This window comes from Toxorhynchites rutilus, chromosome 2 (genome assembly GCF_029784135.1).
Source record: "Toxorhynchites rutilus septentrionalis strain SRP chromosome 2, ASM2978413v1, whole genome shotgun sequence".
NCBI lineage: Eukaryota > Metazoa > Arthropoda > Insecta > Diptera > Culicidae > Toxorhynchites > Toxorhynchites rutilus.
This window is the reverse complement of record NC_073745.1, coordinates 33,722,663-33,746,777: the sequence shown is the minus strand read 5'-3', so window position 1 is coordinate 33,746,777 and position 24,115 is coordinate 33,722,663. Positions and strand designations below refer to the sequence as shown.

The 24,115-nt window shown below is 41.1% G+C and overlaps 1 protein-coding gene and 1 long non-coding RNA gene across 2 annotated transcripts in view; one reads left to right on the top strand and one right to left on the bottom strand.

Annotated features, from left to right (window-relative positions):
• The window catches only part of LOC129765430 (bombyxin A-1 homolog), a 47,047-nt gene that overhangs the window by 16,345 nt on the left and 6,587 nt on the right, over positions 1-24,115 (top strand). The window contains exon 2 of the mRNA XM_055765754.1: positions 15,867-16,116. Within this exon, the coding sequence (XP_055621729.1) occupies positions 15,867-16,116 (250 nt within the window). The remainder of the gene's footprint in view (positions 1-15,866; positions 16,117-24,115) is intronic.
• LOC129765432 (uncharacterized) lies at positions 10,093-10,701 on the bottom strand. Its single transcript, XR_008741432.1, has 3 exons — positions 10,562-10,701; positions 10,296-10,497; positions 10,093-10,208 (listed from the first exon to the last, which is right to left on the bottom strand). It is a non-coding gene; the product is annotated as an uncharacterized LOC129765432 (long non-coding RNA).

Here is a 24,115-nt window from a genome sequence, read left to right as displayed (position 1 = left end):
CTTCTAAACCAAGGTGCCTGGGAAAATCGGCATTGCAAATAAATTCAAACTGCGAGTACTTTCGAACTCGCTTGCCTTTGTGCAGACTAGAATATGTTTCCTTAACATGCTCTTCTAAACATAGAAACCTGGAAAAATCTAGCAGACATTAGAGGCGAATGAACTGAAAAGCTTAAAACATCTCTAATTAATCAGTTATCAGTCAGTCAGCAGACATTAAAGGCGAATGAACTTTAAATGAAGTTTAAAGGCTCTATAATATAAAAAGTATAAGTTGAAGTTGTTGCTTCATGCAAGGGGGGCACTTTGCACCCGCAGGTTTTTTTGCACTCCGAAAAGTGTTTTCCTGACACGGATTACAAAAACGGGTACGAACACAACGCTTTGGTTCGGTTATTCAAGATTGTATTGAAGGATATGCCTTCATATCTTCTGCTCATTGAATTTCTGGTACTGAGTGCCAGATTCGCGGTTCGAGAAGTACGTACACTTGATGCAAACTTCAGATGGAAGTGCAAAATAAAATATTCGTTTGATAATTCTTCCGTTCACATATTTTGTCCTAGGCATCATACCAAACGTAAAAGGACTGTCATTATTTGTCAATTTTTTTGTAACGAGGAACATAATCTATCACAATGCATGAATTGACATTACATGATATTTAATCAATCTCTTTACTCACAAAGCAAATATATTGAATTCGATGAAATCCGGAAATTGTTTCATTCAATCAAAAATTTAATCAATACAAACAAATGATTGCTAAGCTAAGCTAGTCCCACGTCAACTTTGCGGTTATATCATAGATATAACCCACCCATTTTTTTGTTCCTTTTTGTTTTGTAAAATTGTATGCTTTTCCGTCAAAGTTGAGTTAATTTACGTAAGATAATGTACTTCACTTCTATTTTGTATGAAAATGTCAAAAAATACATTTTCAGTGATTTCGGGACGATTCTTTTAATTTGAAAAAATAAAAAATGGGGTGCCAAATTTATACCCAGGCATCTCGGGTACTCGAATTTGAGTTGTTTCACTTCTATGCTCAAAGCTCCGAACCAAATCAAGATTTTTGGAATCGGCTTGCGGGGAAATGTCAGAAATAGATCCCTTCATAAGGTGACGTAAAGGGTGTGTCACATCAAATTGCATCACGGAAAAAACGCTGTAGAAATTCGCCCAGTAGACCGATCCTTTTCAAAATTTTAGACAGTAAAATAAAAACTATTAAACAACTTTTGGCATTTTCTTTTTATTCATACTTCGAGCCCAAGCCCGTATGCTCGCACCTTCCTCTTTACCCCGTCCATAAGGTTCTGTACAACGTCAGGTTGTAGTTTTTTTTAACAGAAATCCATTTTCTTTTGAAGTCCGCCTCCGATTTGACAACTTTTGGGTTCTTCCGGAGGACCTGCTTCATAATCGCCCAATATTTCTCTATTGGGCGAAGCTCCGGCGCGTTGGGCGGGTTCATTTCCTTTGGCACGAAGGTGACCCCGTTGGCTTCGTACCACTCCAACACGTCCTTTGAATAGTGGCACGAAGCGAGATCCGGCCAGAAGATGGTCGGGCCCTCGTGCTGCTTCAATAGTGGTAGTAAGCGCTTCTGTAGGCACTCCTTAAGGTAAACCTGCCCGTTTACCGTGCCGGTCATCACGAAGGGGGCGCTCCGCTTTCCGCAAGAGCAGATCGCTTGCCACACCATGTACTTTTTGGCAAACTTGGATAGTTTCTGCTTGCGAATCTCCTCCGGAACGCTGAATTTGTCCTCTGCGGAGAAGAACAACAGGCCCGGCAGCGGACGAAAGTCCGCTTTGACGTAGGTTTCGTCGTCCATTACCAGGCAATGCGGCTTCGTCAGCATTTCGGTGTACAGCTTCCGGGCTCGCGTCTTCCCCACCATGTTTTGCCTTTCGTCGCGGTTAGGAGCCTTCTGAACCTTGTATGTACGCAGGCCCTCCCGCTGCTTGGTCCGCTGGACGAATGAACTTGAAAAATTCAGCTTATTGGCGACATCCCGGATCGAACTTCTCGAATCACGCCTAAACTGCTTAACTACGCGCTTGTGATCTTTTTCACTGACGGAGCATCCATTTTTGCCGTTCTTCACCTCCCGATCGATGGTTAGGTTCTCGAAGTATCGTTTTAGTACTCTGCTGACCGTGGATTGGACGATTCCCAGCATCTTACCGATGTCCCAATGTGACAACTCCGGATTCTCAAAATGAGTGCACAGGATTAATTCACGACGCTCTTTTTCGTTCGACGACATTTTTCCAAATTTACGAAAAATTGACAGTGAAGCATGGCCAACGTAATCTATACACTCTTATCTGATTATAAGCGAGAGCTGAAGATATAATTCCTAAAAATTAAATTTCTACAGCGTTTTTTCCGTGATGCAATTTGATGTGACACACCCTTTAATATGAAGAAATTCCAAGCATTGGCCAAGATGGGGTACCGAATTTGTACCAGTTTCTCTATATAAGCGTGAGTTTAACTTGCAGCATGTTTATGTTGGTTTTTGTAAATACATATAACACCAGAAGAAATTCAAAGAAACCTTAAAATATTTTTGAGAGGCCAACTAAATGTATTAGTTTGAGATTTGTGTTACCTGTTTCTAGGTTTAATTGAGAAGGGTAATGGGCTTGCAGTCTAATATAGATAGCGACCGTCATAGTGCCTGAAATTAAAAACAAAAAAATTAAAAAATTTTATTCAGTCTATTTTGACTACATTTTCTACACTACACACTATATGACTACACTACATGACTATTTTGACTACATGTATCGCAAAAATAATTAGTTTGACGTCTTCCCATTTTTTACCTTTCTGCTTGAACAAAAAGAACAATCCTTGCTATTTTCATCCACTCAATGCCGCAATACATGGAGTTTTCCAGTAAGCCTTTCCTCGAGCCTAGGTGTCAAATTCAGTTTATACTGAGATCCGAGAAAATGTTGGTATCAGAGAAATTTCTCGTCAGATTGGACGATCTCATCAAGTATGGCTCAAATATTCGGCAAACCCTCAAGGATACGGTAAGACGGAGAGAGCTCCATGTAAATCGGAGCTCTCCGACCGGGATAACAGCTTCGAATACCTCAAAATCGCTCAAAATCGCAAAATCGCCCTCCAACGACGTGTAGTAAAGCCGAATTTACGCAACTTTCGGAACGTACTGCGGAAGGCACGCAAACGCTATTTGAGCACAAGATCAACAGAAGATAAAAATAGTCTCAGAATAACGGAAACGAATTACAACGCATTATTGAGGTCCAGGTACGGAGAATATATACAACGAACTCAAGCAAATCTTAAGCGAAACCCATCGGCATTTTGGAAGTACGTGAAATCGTATCGCTCAGACAATCACATCCCGGATACAATGGAGTTCGATGGAATCACTGCCAGCTCGCCTGGCGATGTCGCTAATCTGTTTGCGAGCTTCTTCCAGACAGTGTACAACTCAACTTCACCGCCCCTGTACGCTGCAAGTTTCGATCGCATCCAGGAGCACAACCTGAATATGCCAACGTTGAATTTCTCTCCGGATGAAGTCTTGAAAGCCTTGCACGATTTAGATGCATCAAAAGGGCCTGGAGTCGATGGAATTCCTCCATCTCTGCTGAAACACTGTGCTCACTCGCTCGCTTTTCCCGTCTCTTGCATATTCAACCGTTCGTTGAGGGAAAGAATTTTTCCCATCGTTTGGAAAAAGGCTTCAATAGTACCAATCCACAAAGCGGGTAATCGGAATCACGTGAAGAACTACCGTGGAATATCGCTTCTCTACTGCATCAGTAAAGTCTTCGAAAAGTTAGTGCACAACGCTTTGAACAATGTGGTGCATCCACTCATATCGGAGTTCCAGCATGGTTTCGTTCAGCATCGGTCCACAACAACGAATCTACTTTGCTACACAAATACATTGTTTCGTGAAGTCGAAGCCCGTCGGCAGGTCGACTCCATCTACGTCGATTTATCGAAAGCATTCGACACCGTGCCGCACATGTACGCATGTAAAAAATTCAGCGCTATGGGATTTCCAAGCTGGTTGGTTGATTGAATCTTTTCCTACTTGACCGGTCGCCAATCCTTCGTGTCGATCACCTCAGCACACTCAGCAGTCTTCTCAATTACTTCAGGAGTTCCGCAAGGAAGCGTGCTCGGGCCAATGCTATTTGTTCTGTTCGTCAACGATTTGTGCCCCCGTATTTCATCATACAAACAAATGTTCGCTGACGACCTGAAAATGTATCGAGTAGTCAGGACAACGCTCGACTGCCTCGTACTCCAAAAAGACATTGACGAAATGTTATTGTGGTGCAACGTAAACGGCATGAGAGTAAACGTGAAAAATGCAAGGTGATTTCATTCACGCGTAGAATCGCCGGGGTAAAACATCAGTACCACATTGGGTCTGTGCCACTGGAGCGTGCTTACACAATGTGCGATCTTGGAGTTACTATTGACTCCAAGTTGAGATTCAACGAACACGTTGCGCTTATCACGGCTGAAGCTTCTACGGTACTTGGATTCATACGACGCTCTACCTAGCAGTTCACCGACATCTACGCCCAAAAAACTTTGTTTTGCGCTTTAGTCCGAAGCACCCTGGAATACGCTGCACCTGTGTGGGCACCTTACCACACATCGCTGATCATCAGAACCGAACGTATTCAGAAGTGTTTTATTCGATTTGCCTTGCGGGATTCCCCTTGGAACGACCCTTCTAACCTGCCTGATTATTCCGCACGCTGCAAGTTGATCGGTATGGAAACACTACGTGCGAGGCGCACTCTCATTCTGCAACTGATGATCTTCGACCTACTGCGCAACAACATTGACTGTCCCCAACTCTTAGAAAATGTTCCTATTCACGTCCCTTCACGGCAGTTAAGATTCACACAGCTCATTTCTGTACCTGTACACCGGACCGGTTACGGCTTCAACAATCCATTGGACTCATGCCTACGAGCATTCAATGAAATCAGTGCACATTTTGATTTTATGACTAGCAAACCTGCTTTGAAAAATAGTATGAAGAATATTAGATAGAGTAGTCTGTGCGAGTTTTATCGAAGACGAAACAACAATAAATAAAATCGCTTATGCAAATGAAGCAATATTCCAATTTAAATGTTGCTTGGGTGACAATTCGTCAAGTTTTGGTAAAAAATTCTCACATAAAGAGGGTTTAAAAGGTTCAAGCTCCTCATCTTACACCATCTCACATCGGAAGACGTCTGAGTTTTGCCAAAGCTCACATGAACCGACAGTGGGACATGGTATGTTGTGACTAAGAATGTTTCCAAAAGAATACATTTTGCTATATACCATAACGAAAAGTTCTTCAATGTATAGGTTATCTTCACTGACGAAAAAAAAGTTCAATTAGCATGGTCCTGATGGGTTCAGCGTGTACTGTCGGGATTTACGGAAAGGAACAGTATTTTTCAACCAGGAATTTTGGTGGAGACTCGTGCATGGTTTGGGCGGGATTCTTTTCAACCGGAAAGCTCAAGATAGCTTTCACAACATTCAAGGATTACATACATGTTCTGGAATACTCTCTCCTACCGTTTTTTGTGTGGACATTCTCACAAAAAATTTACATTCCAGCAAAACAATCCTGCTATTCATTTCAGCAAGGAAGCTAAGCAATGGATTAAGGACCAAAAACTTAATGGTCCGCTCGCTCTCCAGATTTGAATCATGTTGAAAATCTTAGGGGAATCCTTGTACGCAGAATCTACACTGAAGGGAAACGGCACACCACGATTGAAGAGCTCAAGGTCGCAATCTCGGAGACATGGAAAAATATCGAGAAATTCGTTCAGCAGCATTTGGTAAATAGTATTTCAACACGAATTTTCCAGGTTATTAGCCGAAATGGCAAGGTTGCCAATTATTGACACGTAAATCAGTCGATAGTTTTGAATTTTTCATTGATAATACTTATGAATTGGCCGAGTGGTTAGCGTCATAACTAACATGCCGGGTGTTCGGGTTCGATTCCCGTTCTGGTCGGGGGAATTTTTCGTCAAAGAAATTTCCTCCGACTTGCACTGTGATCACGCGTATTATAGAGCTTGCCACTCAGAATGCATTCAAGGCGTGTTATTTGGCATAGAAATCTCAACTAAGTACAAATAAAAATGACGCAAGTAATACTACGTTGAGACGGCGAAGTTCCTCTAGGAACGTTAGTGCCATTGAAGAAGAAGACTTATGAATTTTGAAATGGTCTTATAGAAACTAGACAGCCGAAACTATCATATTTAAGCACAATAAAAAAACAAACTCTTTTGAACGAAATTGACGTTAAATATACTTCATTCTAAGCATTCAAAAATGTATGAATGTATCTTGTTGAAATTCTAATTGTTTGTGTTGCAACGAAATATAATCAGGGTGGTCTTATAGAAGATGAACAGAGTGTATATCTCAGAATCTGATTTAAAATCTGATGTCTGATTTAGGAAAATACATCGGTTGGTTTTTCCTAGAATCTGACCATTGTAGTAGCATTTTTAGCCATTTCTCAACCCTGCTTCAGCATATGATACTCAAATACAAAAAAAACTAACGCAGTTTCCGATCCAGTGTATCGCTTCGACGCCTTGATTGCACGTTTCGGGAAACAGACACATGTTCCTTGCAAACAGGGTTGCCAACTCAGGAAGAATGAAAATAAAATTCAGGAAAAAACAGGACAGCTCATATTGGGTTGTCCGGAAAGTTCGTGACGATTTTTGAGAGAACTAAAGCGTCATTTTTACAGACAGATAAATGCACAATTTTGTTCCACTATCATTTCCCATCTTTCATGTAACTTAAAAATTCCCTCCACCCAGAATGTGTTTGCTTTTACATCGAAAACTGTTCACGGTATTTTCTATGCTGTTCATATAGTCGAAGTTTTTGCCTCTGAGAATTTTGCTAAAATCTGCTTCATTTAATATTGGAACACAAACAATTGCGTGTAGTTCAGTCATTTATTAACGAATTCATAATTTGTTTTTCATACAAATGTAGCATTTTCTTTACTCTTTCATAAAAAAAATTAAAAAAATTATTCATTGCTGTTTCGAAGAAATTCTCGTTCTTTTCCCGTAATACGGCACATTAGGCGGCGCACACCCTTTTCGTCCACCGTTTTGGCGATTTGATTCCACCAGTTCTTCATTTGAGTCATGTTCCTAACAAGTTTTCCCTTTGCCTTAAGCCTCCGCTTCGTGATTGCACAGTATTTCTCTATCGGCCGGAACTGGGGGCAGTTTGGGGGGTTGAGGTCCTTCGGTATTACGCTGACCCCGTTCGTTGCGTACCATTCCATAACCGTTTTGCTGTAATGGCAGCTTGCGAGGTCCGGCCAAAACATTACTGGACGGTCGTAGGCACGAAAAAACGGCAGAATCCGTTTCTGTAGGCACTCTTTTTTGTAGACTTCTGATGTCATTGTCTTGTCAGTGAGAAAGACTTTGGTTTTCTGTCCACAACTGCATATCCCCTGCCAAATCATGTACTTGCGGGCGAATTTATCCGCAAACACGAACTTAAATTTTGCAGGTACATCCCCCCGAGCCGTCGCCAAATAAAATTTTTGACCTGGGATTTGCCCAAAGTCCGCCTTCACGTAGGTCTCATCGTCCATCAGAATACATCCGTCGAACTTGGTCAGCACTTGGTCGTACAGCTTTCAAGCACGGATTCTGGCCACATTGTTCTGCTTCAGCGTCCGATTTGGCTGTTTGCTGGCTCGGAATGACCTTATTCCTTCCCGGAGACGAATTCGTCGCACCGTACTGTGAGCGGCCTGGAACTTATTGGCCAAATCGCGGTCTGAAAGATTGGGATTCCTCTTGACGGCCTTGATGACTTTCCCACGCAGTTTCCGGTCGACAGTTCCACTCCGACGCTTCGAATGCGGCTTCCGAGCCGTCGTTAATGTTTCCTTGTACTGCTTGATAACACGCCATACGGTATTTCTGGGCATTTTAAGCTGTTTAGCTAGCTTAGATGCCAATGGATTTTCAAGAAAACTGTGCACAATTTTATCTCTCCGTTCGGCTTCCATGGCGGTTGTTTACAAAATGCTATCGTTTGGTGTTATGACATAAATACATGGTGAAAGGTAATGAATTTCCCGACACGTGGGTGAAAAAAGTTTCCAAATCCGTCCATTAGGAGCGCCACAATGAGCAAAAGAATTTGTTCCAATATTAAATGAAGCAGACTTTAGGTTCTGAAGCTGATCCAAAAATAATCTGAAAGTGCAATATCCGGTTAGTTCAGCTGGTGGAAGAGTACTTCCTAACCCGACTCCGAAATAATTTGTAGTGTGGTCAAGAAAACAAAAAAGATACATTGACTAATTTTGGACTCTAGTTCTGGATCGTTCTGCTTCTGGATCGGTTTAAGTTGTCCACCTGCGAGTAGTACTTGTGAGAATGTATCGACTGGATGCTTGGTAGAAGCTCATAATCCAGAATTCCTTCCCATTCCCACCAATCACAGGGTATGACTTTCTTGTGGAAGTGCTTAAGACGCAGATGAAGGACCTATTCCCTGACCTGAACTCTTCAATGCCTTTAGGCATCTTGAACATTATTTTCAGATATATAACATTATTCTCGGATATTCTATATTGTGCATTTTATCCTAACATCGAGAAGGCGCTACTAATTTCACTGACCCTTCCAGTTATAGTGGCATCGTGCAAACGCAGTTTCAGCAAGCTTGAATTAATTGAAAATTATCTGCGTTCTAAAACAAGCCAAAGCCGACTCGATGGCTTGGCAATTCATTCGATGAGATCGCTAAGACTTTGCTTTTGTTGCGATTTTGGACCATTTTGCTTCAGCTGAAACACGCATGGCAAAGATTTGGCTAGAGAATAAGCGATATAATATTTCTAGCATTCTAAATACGAATAAAATGCTCAAAGTGAACGTTGGTATAAGTGAGTAGTTTTCCTCATATTTATACAAAATATCACAATCTCAAAACTAGTAAAAAAAATCGAAAAAGTGGTACTTTTTGGGGCGCCATTTTCATCGTTCGCTGTCTACCCTCACTACGCCGCTGGCTCCAAGACATATTTTTTTGACATGCCAATCAGCATTTCCAGCGATTCCTTCTGTATGTCAATAATGTTTTTAAGTTTTCTTCAACTTTGGGAACAAAATGAGGTAAAACAAATTTTCATATGGTGATTATGGTTGACATGGTAATAGTTTTGTTTCTTACAAAACATCATGAATCCCTAAAGTGATGTGTTTTGCCGGCACATTATCGTAGCAGAGACGCTACATTTTTCAGCATAATTGAACGTACTTCCTATGATTGCAAAATGAGATATCCGGTTGGTGGTTAGCGGTTGATTAACAGGTTTATGTTTAATTTAGAGATGAAACGGATATCCGGCAGCTATCCGGTATCCGGCCTATCCGGCCAATGTTTGCTATCCGGCCGGATACCGGATATTAGAAAAACAAATCTCATAAACACAAATCATAATAATATATCAAAATAAATCACTCATATCTATTTAAAATTAATGTTTGATTACTGAAATGTCAGAAATGTTTTTCTATTAAATGATTATTAACTCATAACATAAATTTTTTGAAAGTATTACTTTTATTATGATTTTCTTAACAATACTCAAAATTAACTAGCGGTAGATTATGATGAATAAACAACAAATTTTCAGCAGTTGTTGGTGACAACCGATTACGCTTTGTTTCGTACACCAAGCCAGCTTCAGAGAACAGTCTTTCCCTGTAAACACTACTGCCAGGAGCTGAAAGATAAACTCTAGCAAACCTTGCCGATTGGAGGTACTGCTTAGAGTTTAATGACCACCAAATGTAATCATCGTGATTGCGATCGATTCGACATGTTTTCACATAACAGTCAATTTCGTTGGCAATAGGATTTTTTCCTGCACGCGGCGCTGACTACTATTTTCATTTGCCACTTCATTGAAACAGTCCCAAAAGGTGTCATGAGCTTCGCGTGTAAGGTTTGATTCAATTTCGTCTGTCTTGCTTCGTTTAGCAGAGGTTGAAGATGGCAGTTACTCTCAAACGATTCGTCGCAACATATTTTTATATACTCCAATAACATTTTCTGCCGGGCTGTTTCCATTTCAAGAATTCCTAAATAGTATAACTTAAACCACGGGTCTAAAAAGGTTGCAATCAGGTAATTAGAATCTTCTCCTAAGTAATTGAAACGGCTTGCCAATCCATCGCTTAAGGATGCTTTCATACTTGATAAGTTCGGTGTTCTTTGTGCAGTCTCAGCTTTGTCCAAATACTTTGCAGCAACATGTGAAATCACTTCAGATATACAAGAGAAGCCAGAACTTGTTATTTTTGTTATTTCCTCAAATGCTTTCAAAAGCCTAACGCACTGCTCCATCAAGCCCCACTGTTGACTCATCAAATTGGTGAGTTTATCATGTTCCGCTACCTAAAGAGAAATAGAACGTTTTTGTTCCAATAACTGTTCTGCCATATAGAAAGTAGAGTTTCACCTCGTGTTGACATCCTGCAATAGCAGATGCTGCGGTAAATTCAGCTCCTTCTGGATTGCCAGCAGTTTTTCCTGTGCTACACCTGAATGATTAAAGTGGGTTACAAGACGCCTTCCAGTGGCAATCATTTCAAACACTTCAGACTGGACCTTCATTAACTCATTCACAACTCTCTGAAGCGAATGAATGAAGCATCTAGCAGAATGGTATTTGGCAACCCTAACTCCTTTCACCATGTTAGCGCCGCTGTCATGGATTAATAAATGTATTTTACTTTGCTCAATTTCCCAGCGAGTGGCAATAGCATTCAGTTCCTTTGCTATATTGTCTCCTGTATGAGATCCTGAGAATGGTTTCATAGCAAGAATTCCGTGCCGCAGTTGAAATTCGGGAGACAACCAATGAGCTGTGAAACTCAAGAAGCTGAAGTTGTTGTGCATACATGTCCAAATGTCAGAAGTAACAGAAACTGCGATAGCTTTTGAAATGTTAGTTTTGATTTTGTCGAAAATTTTGTTGTAGATATCAGGAACAGGAATGTTTTGAGAAATATATGTGAGACTTGGTATTTCATAACGAGGTAATGCTTGCTCTCGCGTCGTTCACATCCCAAAGTAATTTTCTTTCAAATGATTGCGATAATGTAAGCTGCTTTTTTGTTGATGTCGATGACAAACTTGTCCCTGGAATGGCATGCTCCAGAACTTTAGTCGGCGTAGAAATTTCAGCTGTTTTATTTTTGTTTGTCTTTTGAAACTCCTCCAGATGTTTAGATGTTTAGATTACTCATAGCTGAAGTACCTGATGAACAACAAAACATACTGATTCAAGATGTGCCTAATTTTATTTTTATTTCATTGAAAATAGTTCAATTACAAACAAAAACATAACCTATAATAGTCACGTACCGGCTGTTTTTCCATCACCTCCTCGAGAAATTTTAAGCCGACAAAGTAAACACAAAGCTAACTTCTTGTTTTCTCTATCTATATCAAAATATTGCCAAACAGGCGATAGTTTTTTTTTGCTGATGACATTTTTATCAAACAAACCGAGAAGAAGTGCAAAGAACAAGTGAAAGTGCATCCAAGCTAATACGTAAACAGATGACTTCTGATTTTGTTCGCGGGAATTCTTTCGATCTTCCGTGCGACGGAGTGAAGTACGATACACATACAACGTCACAGCTACCGTTCGATTAACAATTCTCTTGGACTTAATTTGCCGATGTCGAAGTCACCGTTGATGGTGTATGTGAATGCGATTTCCATAAAAAAATATTTGATGTTTCATTCCTTTACGTTGTCTTTATACAAAGTACGTAGAATAAGAAGGTAGTCTACTCCCTGCTTTGTTCAAGTAGGGGTAGGCAAAGAAAAAAAGCAAAAAATAGCTATTAACCATAGATCGAATTTTAAATTATAACACAAGAACTGTCTCGAAATATGTTTCGAAATAATGAAATAGTAGTCTACTTAATCATTTTAAAATTGAAAACAGTAAAATTATCGCACCTGTTCTATAAAAATAATGCAAACCTGATAAACAAATGTGTGGAGAGGTTATATCGAAGCAGTGTCGTTCTCGTTCCCGATCCAAGGAGCGAATGCATGGGATAGCTGGAAACATCTCCGATTAGTTTATCTCATTCGAAATTATTCTGTTCCGGCATCGCGGGACGTGGTATTTCAACATTTTGCTGAAGTAAACAAAAACTATTCAGTATGAAATCGATAGAAATTCACATAAAACGTTACTTGCAGTGAAAAACAAGTACACTATTCCGTCGACTCGACCGGCGATTTTGCCACTTTTTATGATGTTTAGGACTTTTAAAATCGAGAAATATTGAAAAAACTTCAGAACTTCGAACAAATTGAGGATTTTTTATTACTAACTTCGTTGTGTGTGTAGCACATGCGCTCTCCGTGTGTATACACAGGAAATATCCCTTACCTTCTATTCTATGTACTTTGGTCTTTATAGTGACGGGACGTTGTATGTGTAGCTAGTGATCCCCGATTTTTGAAATTAATCGTTCATCCACTAATCGAATACTTTTAAGCAGTTTCTTATTCGATACGATTAATCGATTAATCGTCACACTGAGAGAAATAATTAGTTAGACTAATATTTCTCATTCGTTAGAAAGTCATCTGGAATCAAAAAAGTGTTCATTACGCCTGAAAATCAATTATTATCTTTTACGCTCCCCTAACCTCGTAAACGAAGCTCATCTCGCATCGACGGCATTGAGCTTCTTTTAGGAGTTTAGGAGAGCGTCAAAGATTATGATTGATTTTCAGGATAAAACTGCAGCGGATGTACGGTTTTTTTGCTCTGGGTTTGGATCGATTAATCGACGTAAATTATTCGTTCGCTTCGATTATTGGTTGTGCAGTATTCGTTCGATTAATAATCGATTTCTGTAGGAAGTATTCGATTAATCGATTAATCGAACGATTATCGGGGATCACTATGTGTAGCGCACTTGAATCAATTTGCGTTAACGGTATTGAGCTTTGTGTGCTATCATTGGGAGGTGAAAAAAGTTATCAAATGAAATTTAAAAGAGAATTTCATTAAAATTTCAACAATTTGAAACTGTTTTCGGTCCTTCTAAGAGAAATTTTCCTTCCAAGCGCAAATGTTGTCAATTGTCATCGCTGATTGTAGTTCGTTATACCGTCTCAGGTTATACCATGTTGCGCTATTCGCGTTCTAAAGTAATGTGTCGAAAATAATTGAATAATTGATGTTCTTTGCTTATTCAAATTCGAAGTATTTACTCTTACTCGAGCAGTATTAAGATCATTTCAATATATCCACAAATAATACAACTCACTTATCAAAAAAAAAATCTGTTCAACATTCACTGCATAAAACTTGAAACTCTATTATAAAGTACATTCTTTCTAAACGGAAAATTTAATCATTGTTCATAACTTTTATTTCTCTCTAAAATGTAATTTTGCTCCATTTTTTCTTCTATTTGCTTCATGCACAAATCCAGTTCCCAGTTTCGTCTTCGCAAAAAAAAGAGCTGAATATCCGGCCTCGAAGCTTGCCGGATATCCAGCTATCCGGCCTCCAAGCTTGCCGGATATCCGGTATCCGGCCAAACTACTATCCGTTTTCCTATCCTAAACGGATACGCTTATTATTTATCGAATTTTCGTCAACACGGAAACCCAAAAATACCCTGATTTTTATTTGTTTTGATTGCATTGCATTTAACGATTGCTTCGAAACCTGCTGATTCTTGATCCCTTATTCATGGTTTTTCGATGCTGCCACGATACCCACATCGAAAGAAAAAAGATACTTACATCCGCTAAGATCTTTCACCATACATACCAATATAATATGATATTATTATCCGGCAATCCTCCGATGGACGTTTCCTGCAGACCTCCAACCTTGTCAGCAAGAAAAACGAAACCACAGTCCAAAGGGGGGCGTTACAACGGCCTCCTTCACGCGCTCTTCGTCATCAGTGTAATTTTAGTACTCACTGCCTAATAATAGATACCGTGGTAAACACAGGCGATATCGCTCAGGAAGGTCAAACTAAAAATACAGTGATCGCCATATCACACTTATCGCGCAATTCACCACCAATGCCACAACTGCGTTCCCCACGGTATGTCGCTTGAATCTCTGTAAACTATCCATTCCGAACCAAAGCTCAGAAGCTAGGCCCCATTCTAGACAGCCAACTTATGTAATCAAAACAGCTGCTGCTACTGCTGCAATCCGACATCCGCACGCAACGCAACCAACCCAACCAAACATATGATCGCAGCATGGTGTACATACAAGCATACACTTTCCTCACACTCACACGACGACTGAATCATAAGCGGTTTTTCGAAATAAACAAATTCTTCTCGATCCCCGACCATATGACCGCCACCACCGGAGGGCCTAGCATTGTTATTGTTGTTATTTCTGTTAGCGTGAGCTGCAATCTATGTACATAATGGGCATCGAAAGCTGGAGGCTATAAATAGCCTGCTCAAGCTGTGTTGAACTCGAATATAACAACTTGTTTTGTACAGAAATAGACCCGTTCTTCTATACCAGCAAAGTTGTGCCATGCCATGAAGCTGCCATGGCGTTGGGACGAGACAAGACGGAATTAACATGGCATTATCTCTACGAGTGGATGGGAGGAAGAAGTAGAACAAACAACAAAACAAAAACAAGGTTCATGAGTCTGGCTGTCTGTCAGCTGAGGAGCCAGGGATCGCGCTGTTGTGATGACGGTCAATCGGCAAGCGATTCCTCAAGAATAACGAGATAAAAACACGTAAGGTAAAAATCTGGGTCATTGTACATATTTTTTTCCTTCTCTTTATTTTGCTCGCTGGTTTCTCCTTGGAGTTGATGTTTTCTTGTTGATTTCGTGCTGAGTTTTACGCGACTGAGAGAATGCACAATGCACCGTATGCGGCGCACTATACTTATGTTGTTCGCAACTCAAAATTGAGTAGCTTGCACAGACGAAGCTAAAAGCATTACATATCGACAACAAGGCAAATCTCACGCGCCTAATACGCCTCGAAATACCTCTGCGCTCTGCGCTCAGCTGGTGGATGGTTTGTGCGCACATAAATTGTGTGACTGTACCCCCGGTCGTTTCGTCTGTTTACCAAAGTTGTTTCTCGTTTCTCTGGTGTGAAACGAAACGAAACATGCGATAAAAACAAAAATCCGGATTGAGCCAGCACACGCAAGAAGAAGCCGAACCTCGAAACAATAATACAGCCCCCGGTGCAGCTGCACCCGCTGGAAGTGGAAACAAAAGCGAAACCTTCCCACCATCAAGCATATCCTCTCAAAAGAGGTTCGTACAGGTTTGCAACATAATCCCTCAACCGACAGCTTGAGCGTCCGGCGCTGTGCGTCTCATCGCGCCGATAAAAATATAAACTCGGCTTATTTTTGTTGCTCTTTGCTTTTTTATCTCATACTCTCCGCCTCTCTCCCCACCCACTCTGTTCAGCATCGTAAACAAACCCAAGCTGAGACAGCACTGATTACACCGTTCGCTAGGCAACTGCAACTGATCACGCGCTGATCGAGTGATCTCAGCAGCTGCATTGCCGAGGCATGTCGGCAGTTCATGCGTTCATCACCTATATTGATTTATTTATGTGTGAGATACAGTATAGAGGCGAATGAACTGCAAAGTTTAAAGCCTTTTAAAAACAAAGAAGAAGAAGAAGAAGTGAGATACAGTCACCATATGGCTTATACAACTGTTCTAATATCCGTTCCCACCGTTCTACCTCTATTGCAGATGCGACCAGTATCGGTTAGACGGGTTTGCTCCCCGTTGATGGTCCTAGTGCTAGTGACATTGATCTCGGTCCTTACGCGCCATGCGCGTGCCACGCCGATAGCGGCAGCGGCCGCCAGCAATGATGCCCACAACAGTGAGGACTTTATCCAGCACCTCACCCGATCCCGGTACTGTGGCCGTAGGCTAACGGAAACCTTGATGGTACTTTGCCAAGGCCGCTATCCTATGATGGGTCACCACAGATCAGGTACGTACACACTGCCTAATCGCAGTGGAGTAAAAAAACAAATTGGTAACACCTTTGCTTTGCTCAGCTTACTGACATGTCCTCACTCCTTCCTGAGTCTTCAACTCTCACGGAACCGCCTGGGGGAACAGTACGACGACAACCGATCATTGTTGATATATGACCTTTGTAATAGTTTCAGTATGACCGTTTTGAACACCACAGAAACAACACGTGTACCTAAATCTCCTGCTAACCCAAGTGCTCTTGACCGCTCGCGTTACTCGAATTCTCTATCGTTAGATTGCACGTGGAATGTAATCCAGGATCCCAATGGTAGTGATCACTTACCAATCAAAATTTCTATCACCAATGGGTTGAATTTTGTTCGAATCAATAAAAATGGTATATGACCTCACAAGACACATTGACTGGAAAGAATATGCGGACACGATTGCGCTAGCCTTCAATTCCAGAGATAGTTTACCTCCTTTGGAGGAGTATATCTTCCTTTCTTTTGATCTCCGACAGTGCGGTTTGCGCTCAAACGAAATCTCTCCCACCATTCGTCGAAGGCCTACCAATCCTTGATGGGATAGCCATTGTTCAAAGCTTTATTGGGATAAATCGTATGCATTTAAAGCTTTTTAGAAACGTGGAACCATCGACAATTTCAATACGTATTATTAGTAATTTCAAAAACTTGATCAAAGGTGCATATTGGCGATATTTTGTGGAAGAATGTAGCACGAACATCGATGGATTTTCAATTTTGCACGGAAGGATAGTTCCGATTCCGTTCCCAGGAAAACCCGTGTTCGACTCCGATTCGTACCGCCGAATACAGTACGTAAAACTCCTATAAGTGCACCTATATATTCCAACTGTTTCAACAGATTTTTAAAATATAAACATAGCCTCTCAATATCAAGCCTTTGAATATCAAATTAATTCCACTATTGAATGTATCAGTCCAATTATTGTCAACAGTTGTTTTAAATTATGAAAACGCATTTCGAAGTTGAAATTCGTATAAGCGCACCTCACATTTTATTGTCAAGAATATATTAATACAAGGAACTGATAAATTCAATATTTGGTTGATTTTCCATTTTCAGAATCGTTTCATAAATTCGGTTTGGCATTGAAACAATTAGATTATCACAATTTTATTCCATTCATCCCTAACACATGTTTGCAGCTCACGGATTGTTCCAAATTGTTGTCCGCCACTGTACACTTGCCTTGCGGAATCCCCCAAAGGTTCTCAATATGGTTTAAGTCCGGGCTACTGCCGTGAGACTGCCTCCTCCAAAGTTCCTGCCCAATTTCACCTGAGGATTATTTCGAAGATCATGCCAATAATACGTGCAGCAGTCGGGATCATCAAACTTCATTTTTCATCGGAAAAAAAAGTTTATGGTTCTGGGGCTTAGGGGCACGGACGGGATCTTGACATAGGACTGTGATTGTGTGTAGTAATTGCATTTGAATTGAGTTTTTTCATTTTTCAAAATCTGTAATTTTTTGACGTGGGACTACGTCTAACCGGAATATATGGGGGGTAAAATGAAAACATAAACACTGAACATGCAGGTAAAAATGCAAGATTTCGAATGCTTATAACTCGAACATTTTCTACTGAATCGGAAAGATGTTTGCATCAATTGATAGGGAATATTTCTTTTTTTTTATATAGGGACGCATCTATCGCAATTAATAAAGTGTTATTTTCCATTAGGTAAATAATTGAATAACTGTAAAATGTTAAGCGTTATCTAAACGCCCTTACTGTCTCGTTGTGATTGGCCCGCTTTACGGTTTCTCCAACACAGACTTCAAAATCAAGCAGCCTTGGGGAAATCGGAATTGCAAATACATGAAAGTAGGGGGACTTTTGTTCTCTCCGAAATGTGTTCTCTAACACAGACTTCAAAACCAAGCAGCATTGGCGAAACCGACATTGCAAATACATGAAAGTAGGGGGAGCTTTTGTTCCCACCGAAATGTGTTTCCCTAACACAGACTTCAAATCCAAGGAGCTTGGGAAAATTTACATTGTGAATTCATGCAATCGGGGGCATTTTTGTTCCGACTGAAATGTGTTTCCCTAACACAGACTTCAAATCCAAGGTGTCTAGGAAAATCGGCATTGAAAATACATGCAAACTGCGAGTACTTTTGTACTCGCTTACCTGTTTGCAGACTAGAATGCGTTTCCCTAACACGGTCTTCTAAACTTAGGTACCTGGTAAGATCGTGCAGACACTAGAGACATGGCATTTGTTCAAATTTTTTTCTCACAACGCAAATATATTGAATTCAATTGAACTCGGAAATTGTTTCATTCAATCAAAAATTTAATCAATACAAACAAATGAGTTCAAACTAATCAAACTAAGCTAAGGTAGTTCCACGTCAACCCTGCGGTAATATCATAGATATAACCCACCAATTTTTTTTTTCTTTTGATACATCAAATGGAAGACCTGAAAAATACCGTTTCCTGTATGAACTTTTATCCTTTACAGGGTTAGATTAGATAACGTGGTAGAATCCGGAACCGGTTAAATATGTGCACAAAAATACAATTAAAGCCATTACTTCCCTTTTCTTCTGTTTATTCAATTATGCAGAAGAAGACATTTATCATTTTCCTAAATACACAAGGCTAAATAGTTCAGATCTACATGAATGTAAGCCTAATTCAAATAAGTCTATGACTACAGAAATATATTATAGATAAAAGTAGCATTTTCTTCTTCGTTACCACGTTGTCCGGAACATTGTTTGTAGAGGGTTGTAATAATTTTATAGCCAGGTGACGTATATTGAGTATCCTATGGCCATGAGTGCTCTCTTGGGAAGTTCGTGTAGCTGCTGTAGTGAACTGATCACATTAGGTGCTAAGTTCTGCTTATGTATAGGAAAAGGAAAGGAGAATGAGCAAGTGCATTTAGAGACGGCGATTAATCGTTCGATTAATTCAAATAATCGAATATCTGAAGTTATAATCGATTAATTTTTTATCGAATAATTTGAAATCAAAATATGAATACATCGAATAACTGTCACTGTAACTGCGATTAATAAAAGAAGCAATCTTTCTCAAGGTTAATGCATTTTTAGGCTAAGAATTAGGCTATATAATATTTTTTATCCAACATTTTTTATCCAATCATCTAACATCCAGTCAGCTCGCGCAGTCCGAAGCCGCCGGACGCAAAGTTGTTCGTGTCCGTTATTGTGTTGGAACAATACCGTTATCGGTTTCGCTGAAGTGATTGTGTCGCTCTAACGGTGTTTTCTTTATTGCGAGAGTGAAGTGATAATCGGAGGAGGGAGAAGTCCTCCACTGCGGGCGCTGTGAGCGTGTGCCGTTCCTCGTCATCGTATTGTGGTGCGATACACCATTGCTGTTGTGCCAAGCGATCATCACGTGGTTCGATTGGAGCACCGTTACAAATCATCCGCACCGTGCGCTTCAAGTATTTTAGTTTATATATATATTAGGTTAAGGATTTAAAAAAAAAAAAGAAAAAGTATAATTGTATATCTGCCATAATGGCAGAGTGCGATCCTCTTGATATGGACATTGAATCTGATGTTTCCTCCTCACTAACTACTGGGAAGTCGCTTAAACGCGTTCCCCCCTCAGACGATGTCTTTTCAGAGGAAGAGTTAATCAACCTCAACAAGCCCCCTTCAAGAAAATTGGCAAACTTTTCCACTTCGCCCCCTCAATCTCCCGCTCCCGCTTCCGATTATCTCCCGAACTTGCCTCCCAGCCCAACTGTTCCCGCTCCCGCTCAACAATCGACCTCGTCCTCCCCCTCAGTTGTCCCCTCTCCGCGTGTCAAGGTCTATCCAGAAGATGCATCTGGATCTGGCCCATGGGTTGTTTTCTTCCGGCCAAAACCCAACGGGAAATCGCTCAACGTCATTCAGATCATGAAAGATCTGACAAAAAATTATTCCTCCGTGGTCGAAATTAGAAAGGTTCGACCGAACAAACTGCGTGTTGTCGTGGCTGATCGGAAGCAAGCTAACGAGATTGTTGTCGACAATAGGTTCGTACTAGAATATCGCGTCTATGTGCCCTGCCATAACGTAGAAATTTCGGGGGTGATCACAGAAACGGGTCTGACGAGCGCATTAATAAAAGAGGGAGATGGCAGATTTAAAAAGCTCCCTTTGACGAAAGTTAAAATTTTGGACTGCCATCAATTAGGAAAAGTGTCCCAGGAAGAGGGAAAAACAAAATTCACGCCGTCCGACTCGTTTCGAGTAACTTTTGCTGGTTCCGCCCTCCCTGACTACGTTATGGTGGACAAATTGAGGCTTCCGCTGCGTCTCTTCGTGCCAAAGCCCATGACTTGCAACAAATGCAAGTCAGTTGGTCACACAGCAGACTACTGCGCCAACAAGGAGCGCTGTGCCACTTGCGGAGAGCAACATGTGGGCAAATCCTGCAGTGCGACTGAGCATAAGTGTCCATATTGCGGGGGGACCCCACATGAGCTCTCAGCTTGTGAAAATTACAAGAGTCGCTGGGAGAAACAGAAGCGCTCTTTAAAGGAACGCTCGAAACGCACTTTTGCGGAAATTTTAAAGGGCGCTTCTCCACAGGCCCAACAACAACAACATCCAATCTCCTCACACAATATCTTTTCCACGTTGCCAGTTGACGAAATGGAAGCGGACACAGCTCACGGGGGTACACCGTTTATTTCCCAAGGGAATCCCCGGCGCAAAAATGTGACCACTCCCAAAATTCAATCACAAGTCCCTCCGGTGATATCCCCTGTTAGCTTGCCTAAAAAAACGAGTGCAGCGGACAAGCAAAATCAGGTTCCTCCTGGCTTCCGTGGGAATAGTTCACCTTCGAACGACCCAGCACTCGAGGGGACATCAAAAACCCCAACTGTCCCTATTTTTCCGTCCAGCTCAACTTCCCAATCGGGATTTATAAAGTTGTCTGACCTTTTGGATCAAATCTTCAAGTGTTTTAACGTTTCCGACTCCATCAGAACCATTGTCATTTCAATGCTTCCAGTATTAAAGACAATTTTGCAGCAATTGATACAAACATGGCCCCTCCTTGCAATGATTATCTCTCTTGATGTCTAATTCAAATAGAGAGGTCGGAGATATCACTGTTTTACAGTGGAATTGTCGTAGTCTTATCCCTAAATTGGATACATTCAAATTTTTAATTCATAAGTTCAATTGTGATGTTTTTGCTCTGTCCGAAACTTGGCTTTCTTCGCGAGATGATCTCTCTTTCCATGATTTCAATATTGTACGCTTGGACCGTGATGACAGATACGGAGGGGTGCTATTGGGGATCAATAAGTGCCACTCATTTTTTCGAATTGACCTTCCACCTATTGGAGGGATTGAAGCTGTTGCTTGTCATGCAAACATCAGAGGCAAAGACCTCTGTATTGTCAGCTTGTATTGGCCTCCGAGAGCTGCGGTTAGCCGCAAGCAACTTGTTGACATGTGCTCACTCCTTCCTGAGCCACGATTGATCTTGGGAGACTTCAACTCTCACGGAACTGCCTGGGGGGAACAGTACGACGACAATCGTTCATTGTTGATATATGACCTTTGTAACAGCTTCAATATGACCGTTTTGAACACTGGGGAAACAACACGTGTACCTAAACCTCCTGCTAACCCAAGTGCTCTTGACCTCTCGCTTTGCTCGAATTCACTATCGTTAGATTGCAAGTGGGATGTAATCCAGGACCCCAACGGTAGTGATCACTTGCCAATCAAAATTTCCATCACCATTGGGTCGAATTCTTCTGAATCTATAAACATGGCATATGACCTCACAAGACACATTGACTGGAAAAAATATGCGGACGCGATTACTCTAGCCATCAATTCCAGAGATGGTTTACCTCCATTGGAGGAGTATAACTTCCTTTCTCGTTTGATCTATGACAGCGCAGTTCGCGCTCAAACGAAACCCAATCCAGGTTCCACCATTTTCCGAAGGCCTCCCAATCTATGGTGGGATAGCCAATGTTCCAAGCTTTATGTAGAAAAATCGAATGCATTTAAAGCTTTTCGGAAACGTGGTACTCCTGAAAATTTTCAAACGTATTTAGCCCTTGAGAATCAGTTCAAAAATTTGATCAAAGGGAAAAAACGTGCTTATTGGCGAAATTTCGTGGGAGGTTTGTCACGAGAAACGTCAATGAAAAAATTATGGAAAGTGGCTCGAAACATGAGAAATCGCTCTTCATCCAATGAAAGCGAGGAATATTCACATCGATGGATCTTTAATTTTGCACGAAAGGTTTGTCCTGATTCAGCTCCTGTGCAAAAATTTGTTCGAGATATACCACAAGGTAGGTGCGATCTTGATTCCGAGTTTTCGATGGTAGAATTCTCTCTTGCTCTCCTTTCATGTAACAATTCTGCTCCGGGATCGGATAGAATTAAGTTCAACTTGCTGAAAAATCTCCCTGATGTGGCGAAACATCGCTTGTTGAACTTATTCAATCGGTTTCTGGAGCATAATATTGTTCCAGATGATTGGAGACAAGTACGAGTTATAGCTATTCAAAAACCCGGAAAACCCGCGTCCGACTTCAATTCGTACCGCCCAATAGCAATGCTGTCTTGTATACGGAAATTGTTGGAGAAAATGATCTTGTTTCGCCTTGATCGATGGGTTGAAATGAATGGCCTACTCTCAGATACACAATATGGGTTCCGCAGGGGCAAGGGGACGAATGATTGTCTTGCGTTGCTTTCTTCAGAAATTCAATTGGCTTACGCCGAAAAAAAACAAATGGCTTCAGTATTCTTGGACATAAAGGGGGCCTTTGATTCTGTTTCAATAGAGGTCCTGTCAGACAAATTACACTCTCGGGGTCTGCCGCCTCTATTGAATAATATGTTATATAACTTGCTTTGTGAGAAACATTTGAATTTTTCTCACGGGGATTCGACAGTAAGTCGGGTCTCCTACATGGGACTCCCCCAGGGCTCATGTTTAAGCCCCCTTTTGTACAACTTCTATGTAAGCGACATCGACAAATGCCTTACACAAAATTGCAACCTAAGACAACTTGCAGATGATGGAGTGGTGTCTGTCGTAGGATCAAACGAATCCGAACTGCAAGGACCCTTACAAGATACTTTGAACAATTTTTCAACCTGGGCCATTGGGCTAGGGATCGAATTCTCCACGGAGAAAACAGAGATGGTGGTTTTTTCTAGGAAGCATAGACCAGCAAAACCAAAGCTTCAACTTTTGGGTAAACCGATCACTCATGCTATGTCTTTCAAGTATCTTGGGGTCTGGTTCGACTCCAAATGTACTTGGGGGGCCCATATTAGGTATCTGAGTAAAAAATGCCAACAAAGAATAAACTTTCTCCGTACAATTACCGGCACCTGGTGGAGAGCCCATCCCGAAGATCTTCTAATGTTGTATCGAACAACTATTCTCTCAGTGATGGAGTATGGCAGTTTCTGTTTTCAATCAGCTGCCAAAACACACCTCATTAAACTCGAGCGAATTCAGTATCTTTGTCTCCGTATTGCGTTGGGATGTATGCCCTCAACGCATACCATGAGTCTCGAGGTTTTGGCAGGCCTACTCCCACTAAAAGATCGCTTCAATTTATTATCTCTTCGGTTCTTCATTCGGTGTAAGGTTATGAACCCATTGGTGATCGGAAATTTTGAGCAGCTGATCGAGCTAAATTTTCATTCTGGATTCATGAGCTCATATCATGAATTCGTCTCCATGCAGGTTGATTCTTCTTCGTATATTCCCAACCGTGTTTGTTTTCCTGACTACATCAATTCCTCTGTACATTTTGATCTGTCCATGATGCAGGATATCCATGGAATTCCAGATTATCATCGATCGGGGATCGTTCCTACGATTTTCGAAGCAAAGTATGGGCGTGTCAATTGTGATAATATGTACTTTACTGATGGGTCCTCTATGAATGAGTCCACAGGATTTGGAGTGTTCAACAAATTTTTT